General features: G+C 36.7%; 1 protein-coding gene across 11 annotated transcripts in view; it reads right to left on the bottom strand.

Annotated features, from left to right (window-relative positions):
- The window catches only part of ADAM32 (ADAM metallopeptidase domain 32), a 181910-nt gene that overhangs the window by 38962 nt on the left and 116228 nt on the right, over positions 1-26720 (bottom strand). For all 11 annotated transcript variants that reach the window (XR_013525624.1, XR_004732787.3, XR_004732786.3 and 8 more), the window contains 2 exons: positions 4876-4984; positions 2932-3115 (listed from right to left, as the gene is read on the bottom strand). Coding sequence is in view for 8 of the 11 variants with exons in the window: in XM_035270328.3 (XP_035126219.3) it covers positions 2932-3115; positions 4876-4984 (293 nt within the window). In the remaining 3 variants the exon portion in view is untranslated. The remainder of the gene's footprint in view (positions 1-2931; positions 3116-4875; positions 4985-26720) is intronic.

Genomic DNA, 26720 nt, shown 5'->3' with positions numbered 1-26720 from the left:
ACGGCTGTCTCGCAAAGTTTGCAGCAGCAAGCTGCTTCTTTCAAAGGGTCTGTGAATTCTTTAAGTTTTCCTGGTATGTTCCTACAGTGGTTCTTGGAGCAAAATTCATGATGTGAGTCTTCATATGCTACTCTGTCCCTCTAAGTGAGAGCTGCAAGTGAGTCCTGCCTCCTATCTGCCATTTTTCTCCCTGTGTCCTCCACAAGTTTTGATAAGTTGTATTTTCATTTTCACTTATTTCAAAATATTTTAAATTTTCTCTTGGGAATTTTTCTTTGACCCATGTGTTATTTAGCCTAAAAGAATACAGGGATTATCCATATAATCATAATGTAAACTACAAATTTTTAGTGATAATGATGTGTCAACTTAAGCTTATCAATGATAACAAATATTCTATGCTGATGTGGGTTATGCATAGTGGTACAGGCTTTGTGAGGGAGAAGGGGATAAAGAGTATATGAAGACTTTTTTGTTTTTTTCGCTCAATTTTTGCTGTAAACCTAAAATAGCACTAAAATGTAAAGTATATTTTAAAAAAAATTTGTTAATGATTCAGGGCAGAAAAGTAGAGGATAGCAATGAAGAAAGATTGATTATTGAAAAAATACTTATAACCAAAGAACCACTTTTTATTATAATATCATAAAATCTAACATGACTATTCCTGAGTACACAGCTCAAAGAATACCTTGTATTAGTTGCACATGTAAAAGTTCTACATAGTAAAAAATTAACTTCATATAATAATGGCATATTTTTTATAAAATATGATCTATCATTAGAGTCTCATAAGTATTTAATGAAGATAATAGAAATTTTGTTAAAATATACTAGAGGTGCCTATCATTATACTATTGAATATATAAAAAATTCAGACATAATTCTCCTAACATTAAAGTGTAATCATCAGAGAACTGAAGATATACTCCCAACTCCATTACTTATGGCAATTGCAGCTTCCATAAATTGCAGTTTTCACCTAAGTACAATAATACTTTTCAAAAACATGTTATTTTAGAAAAAGCAAATAGGATTAGAGTTTGTTTTTAGGTTAAAATGCAATAACATATGTGAAAATCATTTCCTGTTAAACATTAAAGAACAGTACAATACTTTTCAAATAAATGGCATCACAAACCTCTTTTAAATCCTAACAATCTAACTCTTTTAAGCTTTTAATTTGTTGAGTCTACTCACTAGTCCTTGACCATGATGGTGTGTCTAACAAGTCCTTTTGGAATACAGCATCTGTTGTCTACCTGGCTCAGTTAGAATTAAGATAGAGCCCCACTGCATAAGAACACTAACTTACAGAAACAATACTAATAATATTTCATCATATATGATTAGTAGTATCATTAAAAACTACCTGGTAAAATTTGTTTTCACACATTATTTCTGAGAAAAATTATCTGGGTTATTAAAAAAGATTCAATTCTTATTAAATTACTTCTCAAATCATCTCAAACCACTTATTAGTTGTGTTGCATTTTTTAGGTTTTTTCTTTTCTGCTCCATGGCCTAAATACATCTACTGAGCTCCCTGGCCTAAACCTCCAGCAAGAGGGCATTATGACTCGAAGGCATGAAAATAAATCAATTTCAATCAGTCTATACACTTTACCTACAGTAAACTTTATACTATAAAACCACTAAAAGTGGTTATTAAAATATACATTTTTATATCTAAAGATACTAAGGCTTAATGATATTAAATTATTTCTTAAAGCTCATTTATCAGTGGCAGAGTCAGAATTCAAATTTATGAACATCTATCTTAAAGCCTACACTTTATACTTTTTATATTTCCCTATGAGCAAAGATCTGGTCAGGAATTAAATAAGATTTCATTTTCATTTTTAAATATTTAAATATTTATTTATTTATTTTATAAGTTCAAAGATTTATTATTTACAGATCCTGGGCAGGGAGAACACAATGTATCAGGAGGGGAGTCCTCCATCCCCAGGTCACACGACACAGGAATGAAGAGTCAGACAAATGGGGGTGGGAGGAAGGAGAGAAAGAACTAACAATATACATATGTATGGAAGAATAGTATATGGATTGCTTTAGGTTTGCAGACAAATTCCTGAACGGTCCGCTTAAGAAAAACATGGGGAAAGCTGAGAGCCCAGTCCCCCAATCAGGAGAAATGCCTTAAAGTACTTATCTCTGTCTGGCTTGAGCTATTTGGCTGTTGTGTTCTATTTCCAATGCCTAGGTAGCAACCTTTGCCATTAAATGAGATTATTCCCATTAAATTATATTTTAAAGCAATTTTAACTGCTCTGTCTTCTCCTGATTTGGGTTGGTTTCAAAGATGACAAATTATAATGATAACAATCAACAATAATAGCCAAACTACATTTAGTTATTATTATGTCCTGGGCATTGTGCTAAGCAATTATACTATTATTTCATTTAGTCTTCACAATACCCTATTGAATAAATGCTATTATTGTCCCTACTTCACATACAGTTGAGATATCTCAGACTAGCTAGGTAACTTGAAAAATGTCAAACAATATTTGATTCTATCTAAGCAGCCTGATCTAAGTTGTGTTGTTATTCATGGGGCCACAAAGAGGCATATATTGCTAAGTTAGATTTCTTCTTTCTTCTCCCAAGAAGAAAAGCAAGTTTCCATGCTATGAGGTTCTTAACCACAGTATATTCCCAAGACTCTCTTCCAAGGAAACCTCCAAATATTTGGAGTTTCCTTGCTCATAACACTGAAATTGTAAGGGGGGGGGTCCAATGTTGCCATTTTCCTCTTACTATTTGGAGACTAATTTAAGCTTATTCGTTTTGCCTCCAAACATATAAGATTATATAATACTAGAACTGAATTAAAATTTGAGACTTAAATAAAAAGATGAAAAATGAATAAAACTATATTTTTAAAATAAATTTTTAATTATTTACCCTTTCAATATCACATGGAGAGCCGCTTTTGACAGCCAGTGGATCTGGAACTGATCGTGGCAATTTGTAGTCTACAGTCACGCATACAGAATCTCGTACGAAAGCATAAATCACATCACCATTTTCTTGATGGAAAGGTGTTCGAGTAGGGTAGGTGCAAACTAATCTACCACATATAAGATTCCTGAAAACATTTAAAAAATGATTGTTATATATTAGGAATGTATTAAGAATGCTTTGGATTTGCTTTCTGTGTTGAAAAAAGAATGGTTCCCCATTTATGGCAATGTACCTACAGAAAACATAGTGCTTTCACAGTAACTTGTAAAGTAAAACATAAAAAAGTATAAATTCACTGATCCTAGCTCAACTTTCAACGGTACTATTAGAGGCATTTTGAGCAAGAGTGACTCTATCTCGAAAAGAGGCTAGGTAAAATAAAACTAAGACCTACGGGGCTGCATTCCCAGGAGGTTACGGCATTCTTAGACACAAGATGAGACAGGAGGTTGGCACAAGATACAGGTTGTAAGCTGATAAAACAGCATGAAATAAAGAAACCAGCCAAATCTTACCAAGACCAAAAAGGTGACAAAAGTGACTTCTGGTCATCCTCATTGCTCATTATACTCTAATTACAATACATTAGCATGATAAAAGATACCCCCACCAGCAGCATGACAGTTTCCAAATGCCACAGCAACATCAGGAAGTTACCCTATATGGTCTAAAAAGGAGAGGAACCCTCAGTTCCGGGAATTGCCCACCTCTTTCATGGAAAACTCATGAATAATCCACCCCTTGCTTAGCATATAATCCAGAAGTAACAGTAAGTATAGGCAGCTGGGCAGCACATGCCACTGCTCTGCTTACGGAGTACTCATTCATTTATTCCTTTACTTTCTTAACAAACTTGCTTTCACTTTAATGTATGAATTTGCCTCAAATTCTCTCTTCCACAAGATCCAAGAACATTTCTTCAGGTCTGTATTGGGACCCTTTCTGGTAACAATACTAGTGGTCTGCTATTTATTGGGCAGATTACATATTTACTGTCAAATAATCAATTCACTACAGCATTTTATATCACCCCATAGCGGGAAAGAAAGTTGAAAAAGTTGTAACCTCTACACTCAAGGACTTTACAGTCTAATACTCTTACTATGGCTTATGATACTAATATGATTCAAATTCCATTAAAAATGTTACAAATTAAATAAATCTTTACAGAGGTTTAAGATTCTCTCAAAAACTCTATGAAGTTTACCTTAATTATGAGGTTAGAAGACACATTCTAACTTACACAGTTAGGGAAAACTTTATAAAGCAGATGCCATCTGAGTCAAAGCTCACAAATTACTAAGATTTCAACAGAGACATTGAAGTATTTCTAATCAAAAGTAACAGCATAAATAAATCAAGGAAGCATAAAACTTCATGAGTCTACAAATTCCATGAGTGTCTGAGGATGATTTGCTAACTAGGATTTAGCCCAGTGTCTGACATATAGTAAGTGCCTAAGAGATGTTTTGTAAAAAAATAAACTCATGATCAAAATATCAAAAACCTGGCTCTTCAGATTCAGGAGGAATTGAACTGCATTTTATAGACACTGAGCAGTCTTCCTTTTGGGCAAGTAACAAAGTGGATGGAAAGAAAAAATGAGCAGGAAAGGCTCAGTGGGTATTACAAATTTCAACTTCTGATTGGATTTAGAAATATAATGGCCATTGATGTATAAATGTTTAAACAGAAGATGAAATTTTAGCCTGCATCACAAGAAAGATGTCAAGGCTGGAGATTTTGATGTGATTCCCTCCCATGCACGTGCAATAGTTTAAACCGCTGGAATGAATGACATATACTAAAGATAAGGCGGCAAGGAAAGTTTTTAAAAATCTTAAAGAATATAAGAAAAATATCATTTATATTTGTAGAGCATACCTCCATCCACAGAGCACATATCTGTTATATCTGTCCCTACCACAGTTCCCAAATCTGTCTGATTGAGATTGTATTTCTTCATAGCAGGCAAATGGAGCATTTTTTGAACCTGTTAACATTAGAAATACATTTGGATTAAAACATATTTTGGTTTTTCATCTTCCTCCATTTCTGCATATAATGTTCCTTTTGTCTCTCCATTAATATCTAATTAAAACATTTTTCTTAGTTGAGGTTGCAAGAAAAGAGTAAAAAGTAAAAGTGAAAGGCAATGGCCACTGTTATTGCTCCTTTTGCTTCATTTTCATTCATTTCCATCACAAAAGGTAATATAGGTGGAGGGGAGATGTCATAGAAGTGTCAACTAGAAGAGGGCTCAGTGAAAGAAAGCAACAGATAAATCAAGAAAACGGCTGGGGGGTCCAAAGTGCCTCCCGCCGGAGGTCATGACGCTTGCGAAGGCGAGGTCATCAGTTCAAGGCTAACCTGAGCAACCTCATAAGCTCAAACTGATTGGCAAAAAAAAAAAAAAGAAAGAAAGAAAACGGCTGGGTGCGGTGGCTCACGCCCGTAATCCCAGCATTTGGAGAGGCTAAGGCAGGCAGGTCATGAGATCAAGAGACCGAGACCATCCTGGCCAACATGGTGAAACTCCATCTCTACTAAAACTACAAAAATTAGCTGGGAGTGATGGTGTGTGCCTGTAGTCCCAGCTACTTGGGAAGCTAAGGCAGGAGAATCGCTTGAACCAGGAGGCGGAGGTTGCAGTGAGCCAAGATCGCGCCACTGCACTCCAGCCTGGTGACAAAGCGAGACTCTGTCAAAAAAGAAAAAAAAAAGAAAGAAAGAGAAGAAGGAAAGAAAGAAAAAAGAAGGAAGGAAGGAAGGAAGGAAAAAAGAGAAAGAAAGAAAGGAGGGAGGGATAAACGAAGGAAAAGAAAAAGAGAAAGAAAGGAGGGAGGGATAAACCAAGAGCAACCTATGTATTTATCTATTTTTTCCTCCATTATATTGGATTTATTATTTTTCTGTAAAAAAAAATAGAAAAGATTTGGCAGCTGAAAACACCAGTTTACAGTTACAAATTCAGTAGGTTTGTTCTGCAGGCACACGGGTTTTCTCTGCTCAAAGTCTCACTATGATGACATCAAAGTAATGGCTGGGGCTGCAGTGTCATCTGAGGTTTGAATCCCCTTCAGAGGTCACTGGTTGTTAGTAGAATTCAGTTTTTTGCAGTTGTAGGTCTGAAGCTCCCATTCATTTTCTTACTAGCTGTCTGCCAGGGATTGCTCTTGGCTCTTAGAAGTTCCTCACAGCTCCTAGTAATTTGGCACCCTCAGAACACAGCAGCTTTCTTCCTCCAAACCCTCAGGAGAATCTTTATGACATTTTCTGTCTTTTAAGGGCTCACGTCATTAGTTCAGGTACAGTCAGAGTGGCCTCCTTTTATGTTAACTCAAAACTGACTGATTGTGGAACTCACCTGCATCTTCAAAATTCCTTGACCTGTATTATATAAGCTAATCATAGGAAGAATATTTGATCATATATTCATTGGTTCTACCCCAACTCAAAGGGAGGGAATTATCCAAGGTGTGTCTACAACAGAAAAACTTTGGGAGTCACTTTAGGATTCTACCTAGCACAGTTACCTTCCCCAAAATGAACCTCTCTAAATCTAACTGCCTTATCTATAAAAGTAGATAATTGTTATGAGAATTAATATTATGGCTATTTAGTCACTATTGATTCCCATCTAATCCCTCTCCATTCTCTTTCAAGATCAAGAAAGTTTCTCCTGTTTACCTGTACCTTCTATGACACACATTTTTTTTCTTCCTGCTGTTCTTTTTTAGTCTTTTGCTTTCTCCTTATCTTAATGCCTTTCCACCATTTTTTATATTTATCCATCACAGGAGATTGTACAGATTCCATGAGGATAGGCAATGCTAGTTCTGAGTATTCACAATGTTTACCCAGTACAATAGTCAATGTGAGATACCAGGTTAGGAATGCCAATGCAGAGCTTGTCAAATACTGAGAGATTACCCAGAGAAAGAAATCTGAGAACTCAATTCAGTTTGGAGAGATAATGTAAAAGAATATATTTGGTCACAAAGCAGTCAGATGACTTCTGCTGAAAGTATAGTCTTCATCCAACTCAATTTTATTAGTCTACCTATGGCATCTAAAGTTATCAATCATTAATTTCTCCCTTAAACACTCTCTCCTGTTAGTATTAGATAATCACTTTCTCTCAGTCTTACCTTGGTTTTCAAAAGTGAAATGAAAAGACTAATAAAAAGGATAGCACTTTGCAAATGTAAAGTCATATGTTAACTATTCCCTGTAATCCTGTATATTGACTAAGTTTAGTAAGCAAAAGAATTTGCTCTTCCACAATCCAAATGGTGTAATTAGATCCCCAGTACTCTATTATCAAATGCTTTGACATGCATTAAAATAGTGGATGCACTTTCATAGACAGTTGTGCATGGATGGCACCAAGGCAATACATGTTGGTGCTGGAAAATTATTTCAAATAATTTAGATAATCCTTCATGAATATTGTTGAGAGTTTGACATTACACTCCACGACAACTATCAGAGATAGCAGATCTAATAGAAGTCCATTGTATATCAACTGGAAAAAGGGAATGACTGAGATGTTAGGTAAAGTCTTAGCTTTCACAGCATGATATCTGACTCACCTCACCTTTGACTAATAGGTACTTACAACTTAACATGTCCTGAAACCAAATTCTGTTTCATCCCCAGACTTCCTTATTTCAGTTTGTAGAACCAATAGTCCAGATATTCAGGTCAAAATTTATAAATCTTTTTTTTCCCCTCACTACCAGCCTCCACCATCTAATCCAAGTTTTACTGATGCTACCTCCCAATAAAGCCAGAGCATAGTCACTTCTCATCAGCTTTAGCTACCAGTCTATCCTGAGCAATCATCCATTCCCTTCTAGCATGCTGCCTGCTCATTAACTCCCTGCTTGTATTCTCCACTCCCACAAAACATTCACCATGTATCAGAGTGATCTTTTCAAAAATAAAAATCAGATGCTAGACTCTTTCTTAAATATCGCTACCAGCTTCCCGTTATACTAAGAGTAAAATCCAGTTTTCTTACCATGGTCTTTATTCAGCTTGATTCACTATACTTCAGCCATACTGTCCTTCTTTTTATTATTGAACATATTGAATTTTTATCCAATGCAATACTGTAACATGTTCTGTATTTCTCCGTAAATGTTTTTCCCAAATAACAATGCATAAGAACTATCTTCAGGTAATCACAGTTTCTATCTTCCTGGTACTTATCATAACAATAAGGGACCATCTACAAATAAAATTTCCAGGAGCAAAAGACAGTTGTGCATCCACTATAACAATATTTGAAATGTATTATAGACCTTGAGTCTGGCAGTCTGGGGCCAAATATTAACTAAATGAATGCATTCCCTCTGGAGACTAAGGTTTAGAATGTAATTAATTTACAGTAGAGAATTCTGGATGCCTGGATCCCTCTTGATAAGATTATCCTATATATTTTACCAAGAAATGGACTAGAAAGACCAGAAATCTTAATATTTATGAAAAACAAAAACTGGATAGAAGACAATAATAACTAAATAAGAGGAGAGGTAGCCATAGCTTACACATTCACCAAAAAAAAAAAAAAAAAAAAATCTTACAGGAGATATTGGAACCATTGTTTTATTGTCTGAAAATTTTCTGATAAAAGTTGTTATGATGGTTAGCTCAGTTGGTTAGAGCATGGTGCTAAAAGTTGCTATGAACAGTGAGGCAGAAATCAGTGTAATTGGTTAATGAAAAGGTAATTTATATAAAAGCTTCACACCCCCCATCAATTCTTTCACAAACAGAGAGACTATAAACATGAAGCTGAAGGCTTAAAGTAGAGAACTCCTCTCAATAAGGTAAGTACATGGATAAGTCTAAAGTTTTGTGGATTTTAGCCCAAGAATAAAGCCCTGAAGGTTTTGGCCTGCCTGCTATTTCTTGCCTACCTACCCTAAAGTGAGCCAGTTGGTCAACATATCTATTATAAACAGAGCTTAGTATTTACCCTTCAATCTAGATAAGATGCCTGTGGCAAAAATTAACTATATGAGTCTTGGAGTGGTGGCTCCTGCCTGTAATTCCAGCACTCTGGGAGGCTGAGGCAGGTGGATCACTTGAGTTTAGGAGTTTGAGACCAGCCTTGCCAACATGGTGAGACTCCCATCTCTACTAAAACTACAAGAATAAGCCAGTTGTGGTGGTGCTTGCCTGTAATACCAGCTACTCAGGAGGCTGAGGCAGGAGAATCACTTGGGCCAAGGAGGCAGAGGTTGCAGTGAGCCAAGATCACACCACTGTACTCCAGCCTGAGCAACAGAGGGAGTGAGAATCTGTCTCAAAATTTAATAATAATAATTAACTTATACAATGGTAAAGGAAACTCATACCCACTACCCTCTTAATCAACCATCAAACCTACATCAATAAATACAAATACACAAACAATACTCACAAAACATTTGAAGAAAATCCATAACCCCACACACAAAAATACAAGGAATATAGAGAAACCAAATAAAATATTGTGAAGGAATAAAGGAAATAAAGACATGTTTAAAATTCAACTTTAAAATGTTCTCACTCTCTCCCAAAAAAGGGAGTACCAAGTCCTCTCAGTCTCTTTACCAGTCACTGGTTATGCTAATTCTTCTTCTGATTCAGTCATAGTCCCATTTAGACAGTCTGACATCTAAAGACTAAATTATAAATGGAAATGTACACTAAACTGCAGTTAAGTGAGTTATTAGATATAACCATAAGACAGACATCCTTGGATTTCAAAACAATATATCTAAAGGAAAAAGAGGATATAAGTCACTGGTCCAAAGCATATACACATTCTTTAGGACAGCACCTCAACTTTACAGGTTGCTGTTTCCCAGATGATTCCATACTGAGCCTCCAATGGATGAATAAATCATTCTAGAAGTCCAGCTCCTCCTGTTAATGCAATAAGTGATAAGACCAGTGAAGTTCTTAGTGCTACACTCATTAATACTGCTGGGAAATCAGTGATTTGTGACAAGAAATGTTGTATTGGCTACCATAATGATAAAGCGGGCATTCCAAACGTACACATATATGATTTCTGCTTCTGGCTAGGATGTAAAGGAATACTAAATACATTTTTTCCAGGAATAACAATAGAAAAAAATGCAAAAATAAAAATATATTCTTTATGTAACCAAGGAAGAGTAGTGGATGCAAGAAAACCTGAATTAATTCTATGTCAGATTAAAATGTGGCTTTTGGCCAGGAGTGGTGGCTTATGCTAGAATCCCAGAAATTTGGGAGGCCGAGGTGGGAGAACCATTTTAAATCAGGAGTTTGAGACCAGCCTGGGCAACAGAGCCACCACATCACTAGAAAAAACACAAAATTTAGCCAGAAGCGGTGACATGTGCCTGTGGTCCTGGCTTTGAGGAAGGCTGTAGTGACAGGCTTACTTAAGCCCAGGAATTCACAGCTGCAATGAGCTATGATTGCACCACCAGACTCTGGCCTGAGTGACAAGCAAGACCTGTCTCAAATAAAAAGCAGCCTATAATCCCAGCAATTTGGGAGGCTGAGGCTGGTGAATCACGAGGTCAAGAGATCAAGATCATCATGGTCAACATGGTGAAACACCGTCTCTACTAAAAATACAAAAATTAGCTGGGCATGGTGGCACGCGCCTGTAGTCCCAGCTACTCGGGAGGCTGAGGCAGGAGAATTGCTTGAACTCAGGAGGCGGAGGTTGCGGTGAGCCGAGATCGTGCCATTGCACTTCTGCCTGGGTAACAAGAGCAAAACTCCATCTCAAAAAAAAAAAAAAAAAAGCAAAAAACTGAGGCTTTCATGCATGAGCAGAGAGTCAGAGCTTATTCTAAACCTATATGCAGGTGCTTCATCTAGATATGAAAGAATCAAGAATGGGTCTGCCATAGAAAAAGAGAATGATATTAGCTAAGCCTTGGATAAAAGTGTGAACCAGATGGACAGACTGGAATCTGGAATATCCCCAAATTAAAAAACAAATTGTATGCCCACAGTCTGCCCAAAACACACACACACACACACACACACACAAACAAGAATTGTGCCAAGAAAGAAGCAGTGGAAAGAAAGCTGGAAAATAGAATGAAATCAAATCATCCATGTACTCTGACATTCAATGACCCTACCAATGAATCCAAAGGTGAACCAAAATACACAGTATCTGAAAAAAAGTATTGTATAAACTTAACAGCTGATTGGGCACAGCAGAAAGAAATATTCACAAGGCAGAAAGAGAAAAAAATCTTTTAAAAGAATAAAAAGTGGAATTCAATGATATGCTTCTAATTTCAAGTGGTGTAATAGAGATATTTGGAGTACACAGAAGTGATTAGAGAAAAATAAGGGATAAATTCTTGAGGACACATAGCCAAAACTTTCCAAAATTGACGAAGAACAAAAACTCATGAATTCAAAATAACAAATAAATTCCAAGCATGTTAAAAAGAAAGGAAACAATAACAATATCGAGTCATATTAAAAGATAAAGAGACTAAAAGCAACCAGAGGTGAGAAAAAGTACATTACATATAATATCAATAAGAGTGACAGAGATTTGAAGAAAAATAACATCAGCAAAAATATAAGCCATTATACAAGGAATGGTATCATTAAATGCTGACAGAATAAATCTGTCAACAGGATGCAATACTAAGTAAAAATATTATTCAAAAATAAAGGTGATAGATTGCTGCAGCATCCAGTTGTGACCAAGAAATTGGAATCAGACTTTCCCTATAATAGTAAGCAAATAGAAGAATGAATAAGGTACTTGAAACAACAGTTTTCAGAAGTTAGAAAACAGGCAGCGTAGGATTTTTATATCTGAGAGAGGAAAATAAGAGGTAAGCACTACAATCACTCTAGCTTTCTGCCTAGAATAATTCTTTTTCTGAATTCCACTGTCAGAAAAAGTAAAGCGTGATAGTCTTGATGATCTGAAGAGAAGAGAATAAAGTTGAGTAGGCTGAAGTAGTTGGAAGAGAGCATTGCATGCAGGAAGAGTGCCAGAAAGACTGCATAAGGCTTGTCTTGACTCTCTGCCTGAATACTAAGCTATACATGAATAGGAAGAGACTTTAAAAATCCTCTATTAGATGTCAAAGAACATCTAACAAAGGAAAAACAACTGGGAATGTGTAAGATGAACAACAACTTGAGTGTACACAGGGTTACAATATTTCCCAATTCTGACCATCCATACTAGACTGCACCGAAAAACGGTGACCTTCAGTCAAGGCACCAGAAAGAACAAGCAATAGGAACAGAGCACACTAGTCCTACAGTGAAGGCTACTTTAAAGCAGCACTAACCTTCAACATAAGCTTTGAAAGAGCCAAGATAATATGCAAGTAAGTTAGAATGCCTTCCTAAGGAATGTAAACAACATTCTTTAAAGAAAGACAACAAAATCCAGAGAATGAAGGATACAACAAGTACAATATACAGCATCCAATAAATAATTACTAGATGTAAAATAAGGCAAGAAAATTAGATCCTTACTAATAGAAAAGTTAGTTAATAGAAATAGGTCCAAAAATAATGTATATAATATAATTTATATAGAAGAGCTTTAAATCACTGATTATAGATAGTTCCCAAATTACAATGGTTTGACTTACAATTTTTCAACTTCATAATGGTGCAAAAAGTAACGTGAATGCAGTTGAAACCATAGTTTGAATTTTAAATTTTGATCTTTTCAATGCATTACAAGAGATATTTAACTCTCTATTATAAAACACTTTGCATTAGATAACTTTGCCAAAGTGTAGGCTACTATAAATGTTCTGATCATGTTTAAGTTAGTCCCAAGTAAGCTAAAGTAAATGGATTAGTCATATTAAATACATTTTTGACTTACAATATTTTCAACTTATGATGGGTTTATCAGGATGTAGCCACATCATAAGTTGAAAAACATTTGTTTCAAGAATTTTTTTTTAAATTCAGAATAAAGAAGAAATAAATATTATAGAAATAAACTATGAATGATGCAGGGCTGAAAATTATGAACTGAAAAACTCATTGGATAAGCTGAAAACAACAAATGACAATTTCACACAATGGACATAATGACGTATTAGATACTGCAGAAGAAAAGAGCAATGAACTTGAAGGTACAGCAATAGAAACTATCCAGACTAAGTTACATAAATATAAAGGCCAAGACAAAAACTGAAAAGTGCACTCAGTGCCCAAGCAAGATAACTCATATGTTGTTGGAATTCCACAAAAATAGAAAAACAAAAAGGACAGAAAAAATATTGAAAAGTAATAAGCAACATTTTTCTAGATTTTATGAAAACTATGAATTCACAGATCTATAAAGCTTCAGGAAAGCTTAGATGAATAAAAAGTAAATCAAGAATAAAAACAAGAGAACCAGGTTAAATAAAAGTAAAAGCAAGTTAAATCACAATGCAAACACAGAAAAAACAGTGACAGAGAGAAAAAGTTTTAAACTAGCCAAATGAAAAAATAAAGGTAAATATCTGTGCTAAATATTGATGCAAAAATCTTCAACAAAATACTAGCAAACCAAAATCAATGACAGTTAAAAGGTCACAGGACCAGGTGGGTTTCATCCCAAGAATGCAATAACAGTTCAACATTCAAATTCAAAAATCAGCTCTTCCATCAAAATGGCTGAATAGGAACAGCTCCAGTCCACAGTTCCTGACAAGAGTGATGCAGAAGGCAAGTGATCTCCACATTTCCAATCAAGGTACCAGATTGATTTCACTGGAACTGGTTAGACAGTCAGTGCAGCCCAAGGAGGACTCTGTCAGAAAAGAGTGGGGTGTCGCCTCACCCAGGAAGCACAAGGGTCTGGAGAACTCCCTTTCCTAGTAAAGGGAAGCCATTAGGGACACTTCTGACACTCTGGCACTTTGCTTCAGATATTACACTTTTCCTACAGTCTTCACAACAGCTTTTTCCCCCTCATACCCTAGTGGCACCTAGAATGCCAGCAAGACAGAACCACTCGTTTTCCTAAAAAAAGAAAAAGAGGTGGCTGAAGACAAGGAGCCAAGTGATCTAGCTCGGTGGGTCCCACCCCCTCAAACCAACAAGGTAAGATCTACTGGCTTGAAATGCTTGCAGCCATCACAGCAGTCTGAGCTCAACCTGGGACGTTTGAGCTCAGTGGGGAGAGGGGCACCCACCATTGATGAGGCTCTGGTAGGCAGTTTTAACCTTGCCTGTGTAAACAAAGTCACTGGGAAGTTTACACAGCAACTGGGCAGAGCCCACAGCAGCTCAGCAAGGCCTTTGCAGGCAGACTGTAAATGAGACTCCCTTCTTGCTAGGCAGGACATCTCTGAAGAAAGGTAGCAGCCCATCAGGGACTTATAAATAAAGCCCCCACCTTCCTGAGACAGAGCACCTGGGAAAAGGGACAGTTGTGGGTTCCACTTCAGCAGACTTAAACATCCCGGCCCGGCAGCTCTGAAGAGAGCAATGGATCTCCCAACACAATATTTGAGCTCTGATAAAGGACAGCTGCCTCCTCAAGTGGTTTCCTGAGTCCCATGTATCCTGACTGGGAGACACCTGATACAGGAGAGCTCTGACATCTAGAAGGAACCCTTCTGGGATAAAGCTACCACAGGAAGAAACAGGCATCAATCTCTGCTGTTCTGCAGCCCCTGTGGGTGATGCCCAGGCAACCAGGGTCTGGAGTGAACCTCCAGCAAACTCCAGCAGACCTTCAGCAGAGGGGCCTGACTGTTAGAAGTAAAACTAACAAACAAAAAGTAATAGCTTCAACATGAACAGAAAGGACATCCACTCAGAGATGCCATCCAAAAGTCACCAACTGCAAAGACCAAAAGTAGATAGATCCATGGAGATAAGAAGAACCCAGCACAAAAGGGATGAAATTGCCAAAAACTAGAATGCTCTTCTCCTTCAAGAGATCAAACTCCTCACCAGCAAGGGAACAAAATTTGATGGAGAATGAGTTTGATGAAGTGACAAGAGGAGGCTTCATTAGGTGGGTAACAACAAACTTCTCTAAGCTAAAGAAACATGTTCTAACCCAATGTAAGGAAACTAAGAACTTTAAAAAAGGTTAGACAAAATGATAACTAGAATAACCAGCATAGAGAAGAACAAAAATGACTTGATAGTGCTGAAAAAAAAAAAGCATAAGAACTTCAAGATACATATATAAGTTTTAATAGCCAAATCAATCAAGCAGAAAAAAGGATATCTGAGATTAAAGATCAACTTAATGAAATAAAGAGACAAGGCAAGATTAGAGAAAAAAAAAGTGAAAATAAATAAACAATCCTTCCAAGAACTATGGGATTATGTGAAAAGACCAAATCTACCTTTGATTGGTATACCTGAAAGTGACAGAGAGAATGAAACCTAGTTGTAAAACACTCTTCAGAATATTGTCCAAGAGAATTTCTTCAACCAAGCAACCCAGGCCAACATTCAAATTCAGGAAATACAGAGAACACTACAAAGGTATTCCTTGAGATGAGCAGCCCCAAGGCACACAATTGTCAGATTCACCTGGGTTGAAGTGAAGGAAAAAATGCTAAGGGCAGCCAGAGAGAAAGGTTGGGTTACCCACAAAGGGAAGCCCATCAGACTCACAGTGGATCTCTCAGCAGAAAACCTACAAGCCAGAAGAGAGTGGGGGCCAAATATTCAACATCCTTAATGAAAATAACTTTCAACTTAGAATTTCATATCCAGGCACACTAACCTTTATAAGCAAAGGAAAAATAAAATTCTTTATAAACAAGCAATTGCTGAGAGATTTTGTCACCACCAGGCCTGTCTTACAAGAGCTCCTGAAAGAAGCATTAAACATAGAAAGGAACAGCCAGTACCGGCCACTCCAAAAATGTACGAAATGGCAAAGAGCATTCACACAATGAAGAAACTGTGTCAACTAATGGGCAAAACAACCAGCTAGCATCAAAATAGCAGGATCAAATTCACGTATAACAATATTAACCTTAAATGTAAATGCGCTAAATGCCCCAATCAAAAGGCACAGACTGGCAAATTGGATAAAGAGTCAAGACCCATTGGTGTACTATATTCAGGGGACACATCTCAAGTGCAAAGACACACATAGACTCAAAATAAAGGGATGAAGGGAGATTTATCAAGCAAATGGAGAGCAAAAAAAAGCAGGAGTTGCAATCCTAGTCTCTGATAAAACAGATTTAAACCAACAAAGATCAAAAGAGACAAAGAAGGGCATTACATAATGCTAAAGGGATCAATGCAACAAGAAGAGCTAATGACCCTAAAATATATGCACCCAATACAGGAGTGCCAGATACATAAGGCAAGTTCTTAATGACCTACAAAGAGACTTAGACTCCTACACAATAACAATGGGAGACTTTAACACCCCGCTGTCAATATTAGATCAACGAGACAGAAAATTGACGAGGATATCAAGGACTTGAACTCAGATCTGGATCAAACAGACCTGATAGACATCTACAGAACTCTCCACCACAAATCCACAGAATATACATTCTTCTCAGCACCACATCACACTTATTCTAAAATTGACCACACGATTGGAAAGAAAACACTCCTCAGCAAATGCAAAAGAATGGAAATCATAACAGTCTCTCAGACCACAGTGCAATCAAATTAAAATTCAGGATTAAGAAACTCACTCAAAACTGCACAACTACATGGAAAGTGAACATTCTGATCCTGAATGGCTACTGGATAAATAATGAAATGCAGGCAGAAATAAAGATGTTCTTCAAAATCAATGAGAATGATGGCAGAATATATCAGAATCTCAGGACACATTTAAAGCAGTGTTTACAGGGAAATTTATTGCACTAAATGCACATAAGAGAATGAGGAAAGATCTAAAATCGACACCCTAACATCATGATTAAAAGAACTGGAGGAGCAAGATCAAACAAATTCAAAAGCTAGCAGAAGACAAGAAATAACTAAGATCAAAGCAGAACTGAAGGAGATAGAGACACAAAAAACCATTCAAAAAAAATCACTAAATCCAGGGGCTGGTTTTTTGAAAAGGTCAACAAAATAGATAAACCACTAGTCAGACAAATAAAAAAGAAAAGAGAGAAGAATCAAGTAGATACAATAAAAAAATAATAAAGGGGATGTCACTACCAATCCCACAGAAACACAAACTACCATCAGAGATTACTACAAACATCTCTATGCAAATAAACCAGTACATCTAGAAGAAATGGATAAATTCCTGTACCTTACACCCTCCCAAGACTAAACCAGGAAGAAGTTGAATCCCTAAATAGACCAATAACAAGGTCTGAAATTGAGGCAGCAATTAATGGGTTCACAGCCAGATTCTACCAAAAGTAAAAAGAGGAGCTGATACTATTTCTCCTGAAACCATTCCAAACAATATAAAAAGAGAGAATCCTTCCCAAATCATTTTATGAGACCAACATCATCCTGGTACCAATAAAGGAAAATTTCAGGCCAATATCCATGATGAACATTGATGCGAACATCCTCAATAAAATACTGGCAAACTGAATCCAACAGTACATCAAAAGGCTTAGCCATCACTATTAAGTAGGCTTCATCCTGGGGATGCAAGCCTAGTTCAACATGAAAATCCATAAATGTAATCCATCAAATAAACAGAAACAAAAGCCAAACCCACATGATTATCTCAATAGATGCAGAGAAGGCCTTCCACAAATTCAATAGCCCTTTATGCTAAAAACTCTCAATAAACTAGATATCAATGGAACATATCTCAAAATAATAAGATCTATTTATGAGAAACCCACAGCCAATATCATACTGAATGGGCAAAAACTGGAAGCATTCCCTTTGAAACCTGGCACAAGACAAGAATGCCCTCTCTCACCACTCCTACTCATCAAAGCATTGGAAGTTCTGGCCAGGGAAATCAGGCAAGAAAAAGAAATAAAGCATATTCAATTAGGAAAAGAGAAAGTCAAACTGTCTCTATTTGCAGATGACATGATTGTATGTTTAGAAGACCCCATTGTCTCAGCCCAAAATCTCCTTAAGATGATAAAAAACTTCAGCAAAGTTTCAGGATACAAAATCAATGTGCAAAAATCACAAGCATTCCTAAACACCAATAACAGACAAACAGAGAGTCAAATCACGAGCAAACTCCTATTCACAATTGCTACAAAGAGAATAAAATATCTAGAAATACAACTAACAACTAACAAAGGATGTGAAGGACCTCTTTAAGGAGAACTACAAACCACTGCTCAAGGAAATAAGAGAGGACACAAACAGATGGAAAAGCATTCTATGCTCATGGCTAGGAGTAATCAATATCATAAAAATTGCCATATTGCCCAAAGTAATTTATAGATTCAATGCTATCCCCATCGAGCTACCATTAACTTTCTTCAAAGAATTAAGAAAAAACACCCTAAACTTCATAGGGAACCAAAAAGAGCCTGCGTACAACCTAAGCAAACAAAGCTGGAGACATCATGCTACCTGACTTCAAACTATATATAAAACTATATAGTAATCAAAATATAGTATACAATATAGTTTACTATATTGTAGTATAGTTTGAAATGTGTATTACTATACAGTAATCAAAACAGTATGGTACGAGCCCCAAAACAGAGATATAAACCAATGGAACAGAACAGAGGTCTTGGAAGTAATGCCACACATCTACAAGCATCTGATCTTTGACAAACCTGACAGAAACAAGCAACGGGGAAAGAATGCCCTGTTTAATAAATAGTGTTGGGATAACTGGCTAGCCATGTACAAAAAGCTGAAATGACCCATTCCTTACACATTATACAGAAATTAACTCCAGATGGATTAAAAATTTAAACATAAGACCTAACACCACAAAAACCCTAGAAGAAAACCTAAGCAATATTATTCAGGATATAGGCATGGGCAAGGACTTCATGACTACAATACCAAAAGTAATGGCAACAAAAGCCAAAATAGACCAATGGGATCTAATTAAACTTAAGAGCTTCTGTAAAGCAAAATAAACTATCATTAGAGTTAACTGGCAACCAACAGAATTAGAAAAAATTTTTTGCAAGCTACCCATCTGACAAAGGGCTAATATCAAGAATCTACAAAGGACTTAAAAAAATTTACAAGAAGAAAACAACCCCATTAATAAGCGGGCAAAGGATTTGAACAGACACTTTCCAAAAGAAAACATTTATGCAGCCAACAAGCATGAAAAAAAAAGCTCATGATCACTGGCCATTAGAGAAATGCAAATCAAAACCACATTAAAATACCATCTCATGCCAGTTAGAATGGTGATCATTTAAAAAATCTAGAAGCAACAGATGTTAGAGAATATGTAGAGAAATAGGAATATTTTTACACTGTTGGTGGGAGTGTAAATTAGTTTAATCATTGTGGAAGACAGTGTGGCAATTCCTCAAGGATTTAGATATAGAAATACCATTTGACCCAGCAATCCCATTAGTGGGTATATACCCAAAGGATTTTAAATCTATTATAAAGATGCATGCACATGTATGTTTATTGCAGGACTATTCACAATAGCAAAGACTTCAAACAAACCCAAACGCCCATCAATAATAGACTGAATAAATAAAATGTGGCACATATACACCATGGAATACTATGCAGCCATAACAAAGGATGAGTTCATTTCCTTTGCACGGACATGGATGAAGCTGGAAACCATCATTCACAGCAAACTGACACAAGAACAGAAAACCAAACACCACATGTTCTCACTCATAAGTGGGTGTTGAACAATGAGAACACATGGACACAGAGAGGGGAATATCACACACTGGGGCCTGTCAGGGGTGGTGGATGGCTAGGGGAGGGATAGCAGGAGGTGGGGTGATTGGGGAGGTATAACATTAGGAGAAATACCTTATGTAGATGATGGGGTGATAGATGCAGCAAACTACCATTGCACGTGTATACATATGTAACAAACCTGTGCATTGTGCACATTTACCCCAGAACTTAAAGTGTAATTAATTAATTAATTAATTTAAAAAACAAATTCTAAAAGCAATAATGATGATACATCACATCAAAAGAATAAAGGACAAAAACTGTATAATGATTTCAGTAGGTGGTGAAAAAGAATTCAATGAAATTCCATGTCCCTTCATGATAAAAACTTTCAACCACTGGGATATAGAAGGAACATACCTAAACACAATAAAAACTACATATAGAAAACTTACAGCTAGTGATATAGTTTGGATATTTGTTCCCTCTAAATCTCATGTTAAAATATAATCACCCATTTTTGAGGTGGGGTCTAGTAGAAAGTTGGTTCATGAAAGGCTTTTTGCTGTCCCAGCAGTAATGAATGAATTCTTACTCTATTTGAACATGTGAGAGCTGGTTGTTTAAAAGAGCCTGGCATCTTTCTTGCTCTCTGTTTTGCCATGTGACATGCCTGCTCTTCCTCTGGCTTCCACCATGAGTAGAAGCTTCCTGAGGTCTCACCAGAAACAGGTGCTATCATTATGCTTCTTGTATAGCTTGCAGAACCATAAACCTTTTTTCTTTATGAATTACCCAGTTTTAGGCATTCCTTCATAGAAATGCAAAACTGATTTAAAAAGCTAGTATCATACTGAAAAGGGGAAAAAACCTTTCCTCTAATATTTAAACAAGACATGGATTACAGTTTTTAACATTTTAACTCAACATAGTATGAGAAGTCTTTACTAAAAGATCTACTAAACATCTCTACTGAGCTCTAAAAGGGCTCTACAATGAAAACCATAAAACACTGATTTCAAAAAAATCAAAGAAGACATAAAAAATAAAAATATATCAAGTTTATAAATTGTCAATATTGTTGAAAGGTCCATACTACCCAAATATTGTTGAAAGGTCCACACTACCCAAAGCAATTTATAGATTCAATGCAATTTCTATCAAAACATTAATGATTTCTTCATAGAAATAGAAAAATAAATCTTAACATGTATATGAACCAATGAAAGACTCAGAATAGGTAAAGCAATCCTAAGGGAAAAAAAAAAGTTGCAGGCATCACATTATCTAACTTCAAATTATACTACAGAGCCATAGTAACTAAAACGGCACAGTATAGTAACCAAACCAGACACAAAGACCAAATGAAACAGAATAGAAAAGTAAATTCATGCATTTACAGCCAACTGATTTTTGGCAAAGGTGCCAAGAAAACAAAATGGAAGAAAAAATGGTCTCTTCAATAAGTGGTGCTGGGAAAACTAGATATCCACATGTATAAGAATAAAATTATCCTTATCTTTCACCATATCAAAAACCAACTTGAAATGAATTAAAGACTTATTCTTTAATTCTGTGTCTGTTAACTTATACAATTCTTGTAAAATAAATACTGTTTTAGTTGATAGTGGGCAGAGGGTGTTAGTGTGCAAAAATGAGATATATGGAACATCTCTTCACTTTCCATTTTCTGTGAACCTACAACTGCCCTTAAAAAACAAATGTTATTAATTTTAAACCAAAAAAAGTAATATATATTAAGCCATTAAAAAATACTCTGTCATTTGTGACACAGATAAACTTGGAAGACATTATATTAGGTGAAATAAGTCAGGCACCAAAAGACAATTATCACACATTCTTACTCATATGTAGGAGATAAAAAAAATTTAGTCTCATGAAGATAGAAAGTAGAATGATGGTTATGACAGGCTGAGAAGAATGGTGGTGGAGGATAAACGGATAAGGAGGGGTTAGTTAATGGGTAAAAAAAAAAAGCACTTAGATTAAAAAACCCAAGATATAGTCACAATAAGGTGACTGTAGCTAACAATAGTTTATTGTATATTTCAAAATAACTGTAAGAGTGGAATTTTCTTAACAAAAGAAATAATTAATGCTCCATATATGACAAACACATGTTATATTATATTAATCTTACAGTTATAGTAAATGTCATATTAAATATTTTAAAACCTTGAAGACCTTTCCTTTAAAATGTGAAACAAGACAAAGGTGCGCACTGTCACCACTTTTAACGCAGTATTAGAAGTGATAGCCAGAGCAATTAGAAAAGAGGAAGAATAAAAGAGTCATCCAACTTGGAAAGGAAGAAGTCTAATTATCCTTGTTGGCAGATGATATAATCTTATATTTTTAAAAACCTAAAGACTCCACCAAAAAAACAGAACTGATGAACAAATTCAGTAGAGTTGCAAGATACAAAAAGTATGTACAGAATCTGTAGAATTTTGGTATGCTATTCCAAACATCTGGGGAAAAAATCAAGAAAGCAATCTTATTTACCATAGATAAATTTTAAAAACTTGTTCCTTTATAGCAATGCAAAATGGACTAAGACAGGAAATTGGTACCAAGGAGTGTCCTAATAAATATATATAAAAATGTAATAGACTTTAGAAGTAGATAATGGGCAGAGATTGGAAGCATTTACAGAGCTCAGAGGAAGACAGGAAGATGAGTTAAGCTTGGGAACTTATTAGAAACTCGTGAAGTAATTGAAATAGAAATGCCAGGTGGATGAGGTCTCAGATGGAAATGAGAAACTTACTGGGAACTGGAGCAAAGTACACCACTGTCATGATGTATCAAAGAACATGGTTGCATGACCTAGGGCTTTGTGGAAGGCATAACTTAGAAGTAATGACCTAGCGTATCTGGAGGAAGATATTTCTAAGCAGTAAAACCTTCAAGAAGTGATGTGGCTGCCTTCAACAGCTTATAATCATGTAAACCAAAAATAAAATTCTAAGCCCCTATATGAGTCCATTTTCAAACTGCTGATAAAGATATACCTGAGACTGGGGAGAAAAAGGTTTAATTGGACTAATAGTTCCACATGGCTGAGGAGGCCTCAGAATCATGGCAAGAGGTGAAGGGTACTTCTTACATTGTGGCAGCAAAAGAAAATGAGGAAGGTGCAAAAGCAGAAACCCCTAATAAAGCCATCAGATCTTGTGAGACTGATTCACTACCACAAGAACAGTATGGTGGAAACTACCCCTATGATTCAAATTATCTCCCACTGGGTCCCTCCAAAACACATGGGATTATGAAAGTAAAATTCAAGATGAGGTTTTTTTGGGGACACAGTCAAACCATAGCATTTCACCCCTGGCTCCTCCCAAATCTTATATCCTCACATTTCAGAACAAATCATGCCTTCCCAACAGTCCCCCAAAGTTTTAATTATCTCCAGCATTAACTCAAAAGTCCGCAGTTGAATGTATCATCTGAGACAGAGCAAGTCCCTTCTGCCTATGAGCTTTTAAATTCAAAAGCAAGTTAGTTACTTCCTAGATACAATGAAGGTACAGTTATTGGTAAATATGGCTATTCCAAATAAAAGAAATTGGTCAAAACAAAGGGGATAAAGGACCCATGCAAGTCCAAAATCCAGTGAGGCAGTCAAATCTTAACACTCCAAAATGATCTCCTTTGACTCCATGTCTCACATTGAGGTCACACTGATGCAAGAGGTAGGTCTTATGGTCTTGGGCAGCTCCACTCCTGTGGATTTGAAGGGTACAGCCTCCCTCCTAGCTGCTTTCATGGGCTGGCATTGAGCATCTGTGGCTTTTCCAGGCAAACAGTTCAAGCTGTTGGTGGATCTATTATTCTGGGGTCTGGAGGAGAGTGGCCCTCTTCTCACAGCTCCGCTAGGTGGTGCCCCAGTAGGGAATCTGTAGGGGCTCCAACCTCACATTTCCCTTATTTACTGCTCTAGCAGAGGTTCTCCATGAGCACCCCGCCCCTGCAGCACACTTTTGCCTGGACATCCAGGCATTTCTATACATACTCTGAAAACTAGGCAGAGGTTTCCAAACCTCCAATTCTCGACTTCTGTGCACCCACAGGCTAAACATCATGTTTAGCTTCCAAGGTTTGGAGCTTGCACCCTCTGGAGCCACAGCTTGAGCTGTACTTTGGACACTTTTGGCTAAAGCACCTGGGACACAGGACACCAAGTTCCTCGGCTGCACACAGCAGCGGGGCCTCAGCCCGGCCCATAAAACTATTTTTCATTTTAGGCCTTGGAGCCTGTGAACAGAAGGGCTGCCTCAAAGGTCTCTGACATGCCCTGGAGACATTTCCCCATTGTTTTAAAGATTAACATTTGGCTCCTTGTTACTTATGCAAATTTCTGCAGCAGACTTAAATTTTCCCCAGAAAATGGAGTTTCCTTTTCTTTCTTTCCTTCTCTTTCTTTCTTTCTTTTTTTTAATGGAATTTCACTCTTATTGCCCAGGCTAGGGTGCAATCTTGGCTCATTGTAACCTCCACATCCTGGGTTCAAGTTATTTTCCTGCCTCAGCCTCCCAAGCAGCCAGGATTACAGCATGTGCCACCACATCTGGCTAATTCTGTATTTTTAGTAGAGATGGGGTTTCTCCATGTTTGTCAGGCTGGTCTCAAACTCCCAACCTCTGGTGATTCACCTGCCTTGGCCTCCCAAAGTGCTGGGATTACAGGCATGAGCCACCATGCCCAGCCTTGGAGTTTTCTTTTCTATCACATCATCAGGCTACACATTTTCCAAACTTTTATTCTGTTTCCCTTTTAAAACTGAATGCTTTTAACAGTACCCAAGTCACCTCTTAAATGTTTTGCTGCTAAGAAATTTCTTCTGCCAGATACCCTAAATTATTTTCCTCAAGTTCAAAGTTCCACAAATATTTAGGGCAGGGGCAAAATGCTGCCAGCTTCTTTGCTGAAACATAGCAAAAGTCACCTTTACTACAGTTCCCAACAAGTTTCTTATGTCCCTGAGACCACCTCAGCCTGGATTTCATTGTCCATATTATTGACAGCATTTTGGTCAAAGCCATTCAACAAGTCTCTAGGAAGTTCCAAACTTTCCCACAATCTCTGCCTGTTACCCAATTCCAAAGTCACTTCCACATTTTCATGTATTTTTACAGCAGCATCCCACTCTACAAGTATCAATTTACTGTATTAGTCCATCTTCATGCTTCTTATAAAGACTTACCTGAGACTGGGTAATTTATAAAGAAAAAAAGGTTTAATGGACTCACAGTTCCACATGGCTGGGGAGGCCTCACAATCTTGTCAGAAGGTAAGAGTCACATCTAACATGGCAGCTGGCAAACAGAAAATGAAAGCCAAGCGAAAGGGGTTTCCCTTTATAAAACCATCAAATCTTGTGAGACTTATTCACTGCCATGAGAATGGGGGAAAACATCCCTATGATTCACTTATCTTTCACTGAGTCCCTCCCACAACATGTAGGAATTATGGCGCTACAATTGAAGATGAGACTTGGGTGGGAACATATCATGCAGCATTATTTATAATAGCCAAGATATAGAATCAATCTAAGAGTCCATCAATGGATAAATGGATAAAGAAAATGTGGTACATAAACACAGTGAAATATTCAACCACAAAAAAACTCCTTTTTATTTATTGCATGATTCAAAATAGTGGAGTAGATTTGGAATGTTGCCAACACAAAGAAATGATACATATTTGAGGTGATGCATATCCCAATTACCCTGATTTGATGATTACACATTGTATACAGGTATCAAAATCACATCTACCCCATAAATATTCACAGCAAATACATATCAGTAAAAGAAAAGAAACTTGCTGAGATTTAGCTTTTCAACCTGTATATGTCAAACCACACAATAAAACTAAAACAAACTGGTAAAGAAAAAAAATACTGTAGGCCAAATGGACAAAAGAATCACATACAGAATATTCCATTCAACATCAGCAGAATACACATTCATCTCAAGTGCCTAGGGAACATTCTCCAGAACAGAGCATATTCCAGGTCATAAAAGAAGTCTTAACAAATTTAAACAGAGTGATTTAGCAAATACCTTTTCTAACTATGGTATGAAGCTAAAAATCAATAAGAGGAGAATAATTGGAAAAATCATAAATATGTGGAATCTAAACATATTCCTGAACAACCAGTAGCTAACAAATGATAAAAAGAAAATTTATAAATTTTCTCCAGAAAAATAATAAATGAAACACAAGCAAAGTTTATGGTATGCAGCAAAAGCAGTTATAACACAGAAGTCTATAGCAATAAACATCTGTGTTTAGAAGAAAAATGATCTTGGATTAACTTTGCATCTGAAGAAACTAAAGAGAACACTAATCCTCGGGTTAGAAGGAAAATAATAATAAATATTTGAGCAGAAATAAATAATACCATTAATTTAAAGATAGAGATCAGTATAAGAGTTTTTTTTTAAGATAAGCAAGATTGAAAACTCTAAGCTAGATTAATTTAAAAAGAGAGAAGAACCTAATAACATTACACATGAAATAGGGGACATTACAACTTATATGAGAAAAATACAAAGAAGTATAAGAAACTACTGTGAACAGGGGGAAGGGAATCAAGATGGCACGGTGAGAACAACCCAGGATTGAAGTTCTCAGTGAATGCGCGGAGTGGATGAGTCAGGGCCACATTTCCAGACAGATCTTTGTTGCCCACAGAACGGGAAAATTCCCAGGTATAAAAGACATGTGGGACGCCAGGCAGAGGTTTTGGCTGGTGCAGCCGGTGGCCGGCGCTGTAGCACAACGGCGCTACACAGCACTCTGCACAAAGTGCATTGTCCTGGTGCCCTGTTGAACCGGCAATCTGAGAATTGAGAGGGCTGAACTTGATACTGAATGGGACATGGACCGTGAGCCAGGTCAGGAGATTCCAGGGAAACAGCATT

This window comes from Callithrix jacchus, chromosome 13 (assembly GCF_049354715.1).
Source record: "Callithrix jacchus isolate 240 chromosome 13, calJac240_pri, whole genome shotgun sequence".
NCBI lineage: Eukaryota > Metazoa > Chordata > Mammalia > Primates > Cebidae > Callithrix > Callithrix jacchus.
This window is presented reverse-complemented; position numbering and strand designations above follow the sequence as displayed.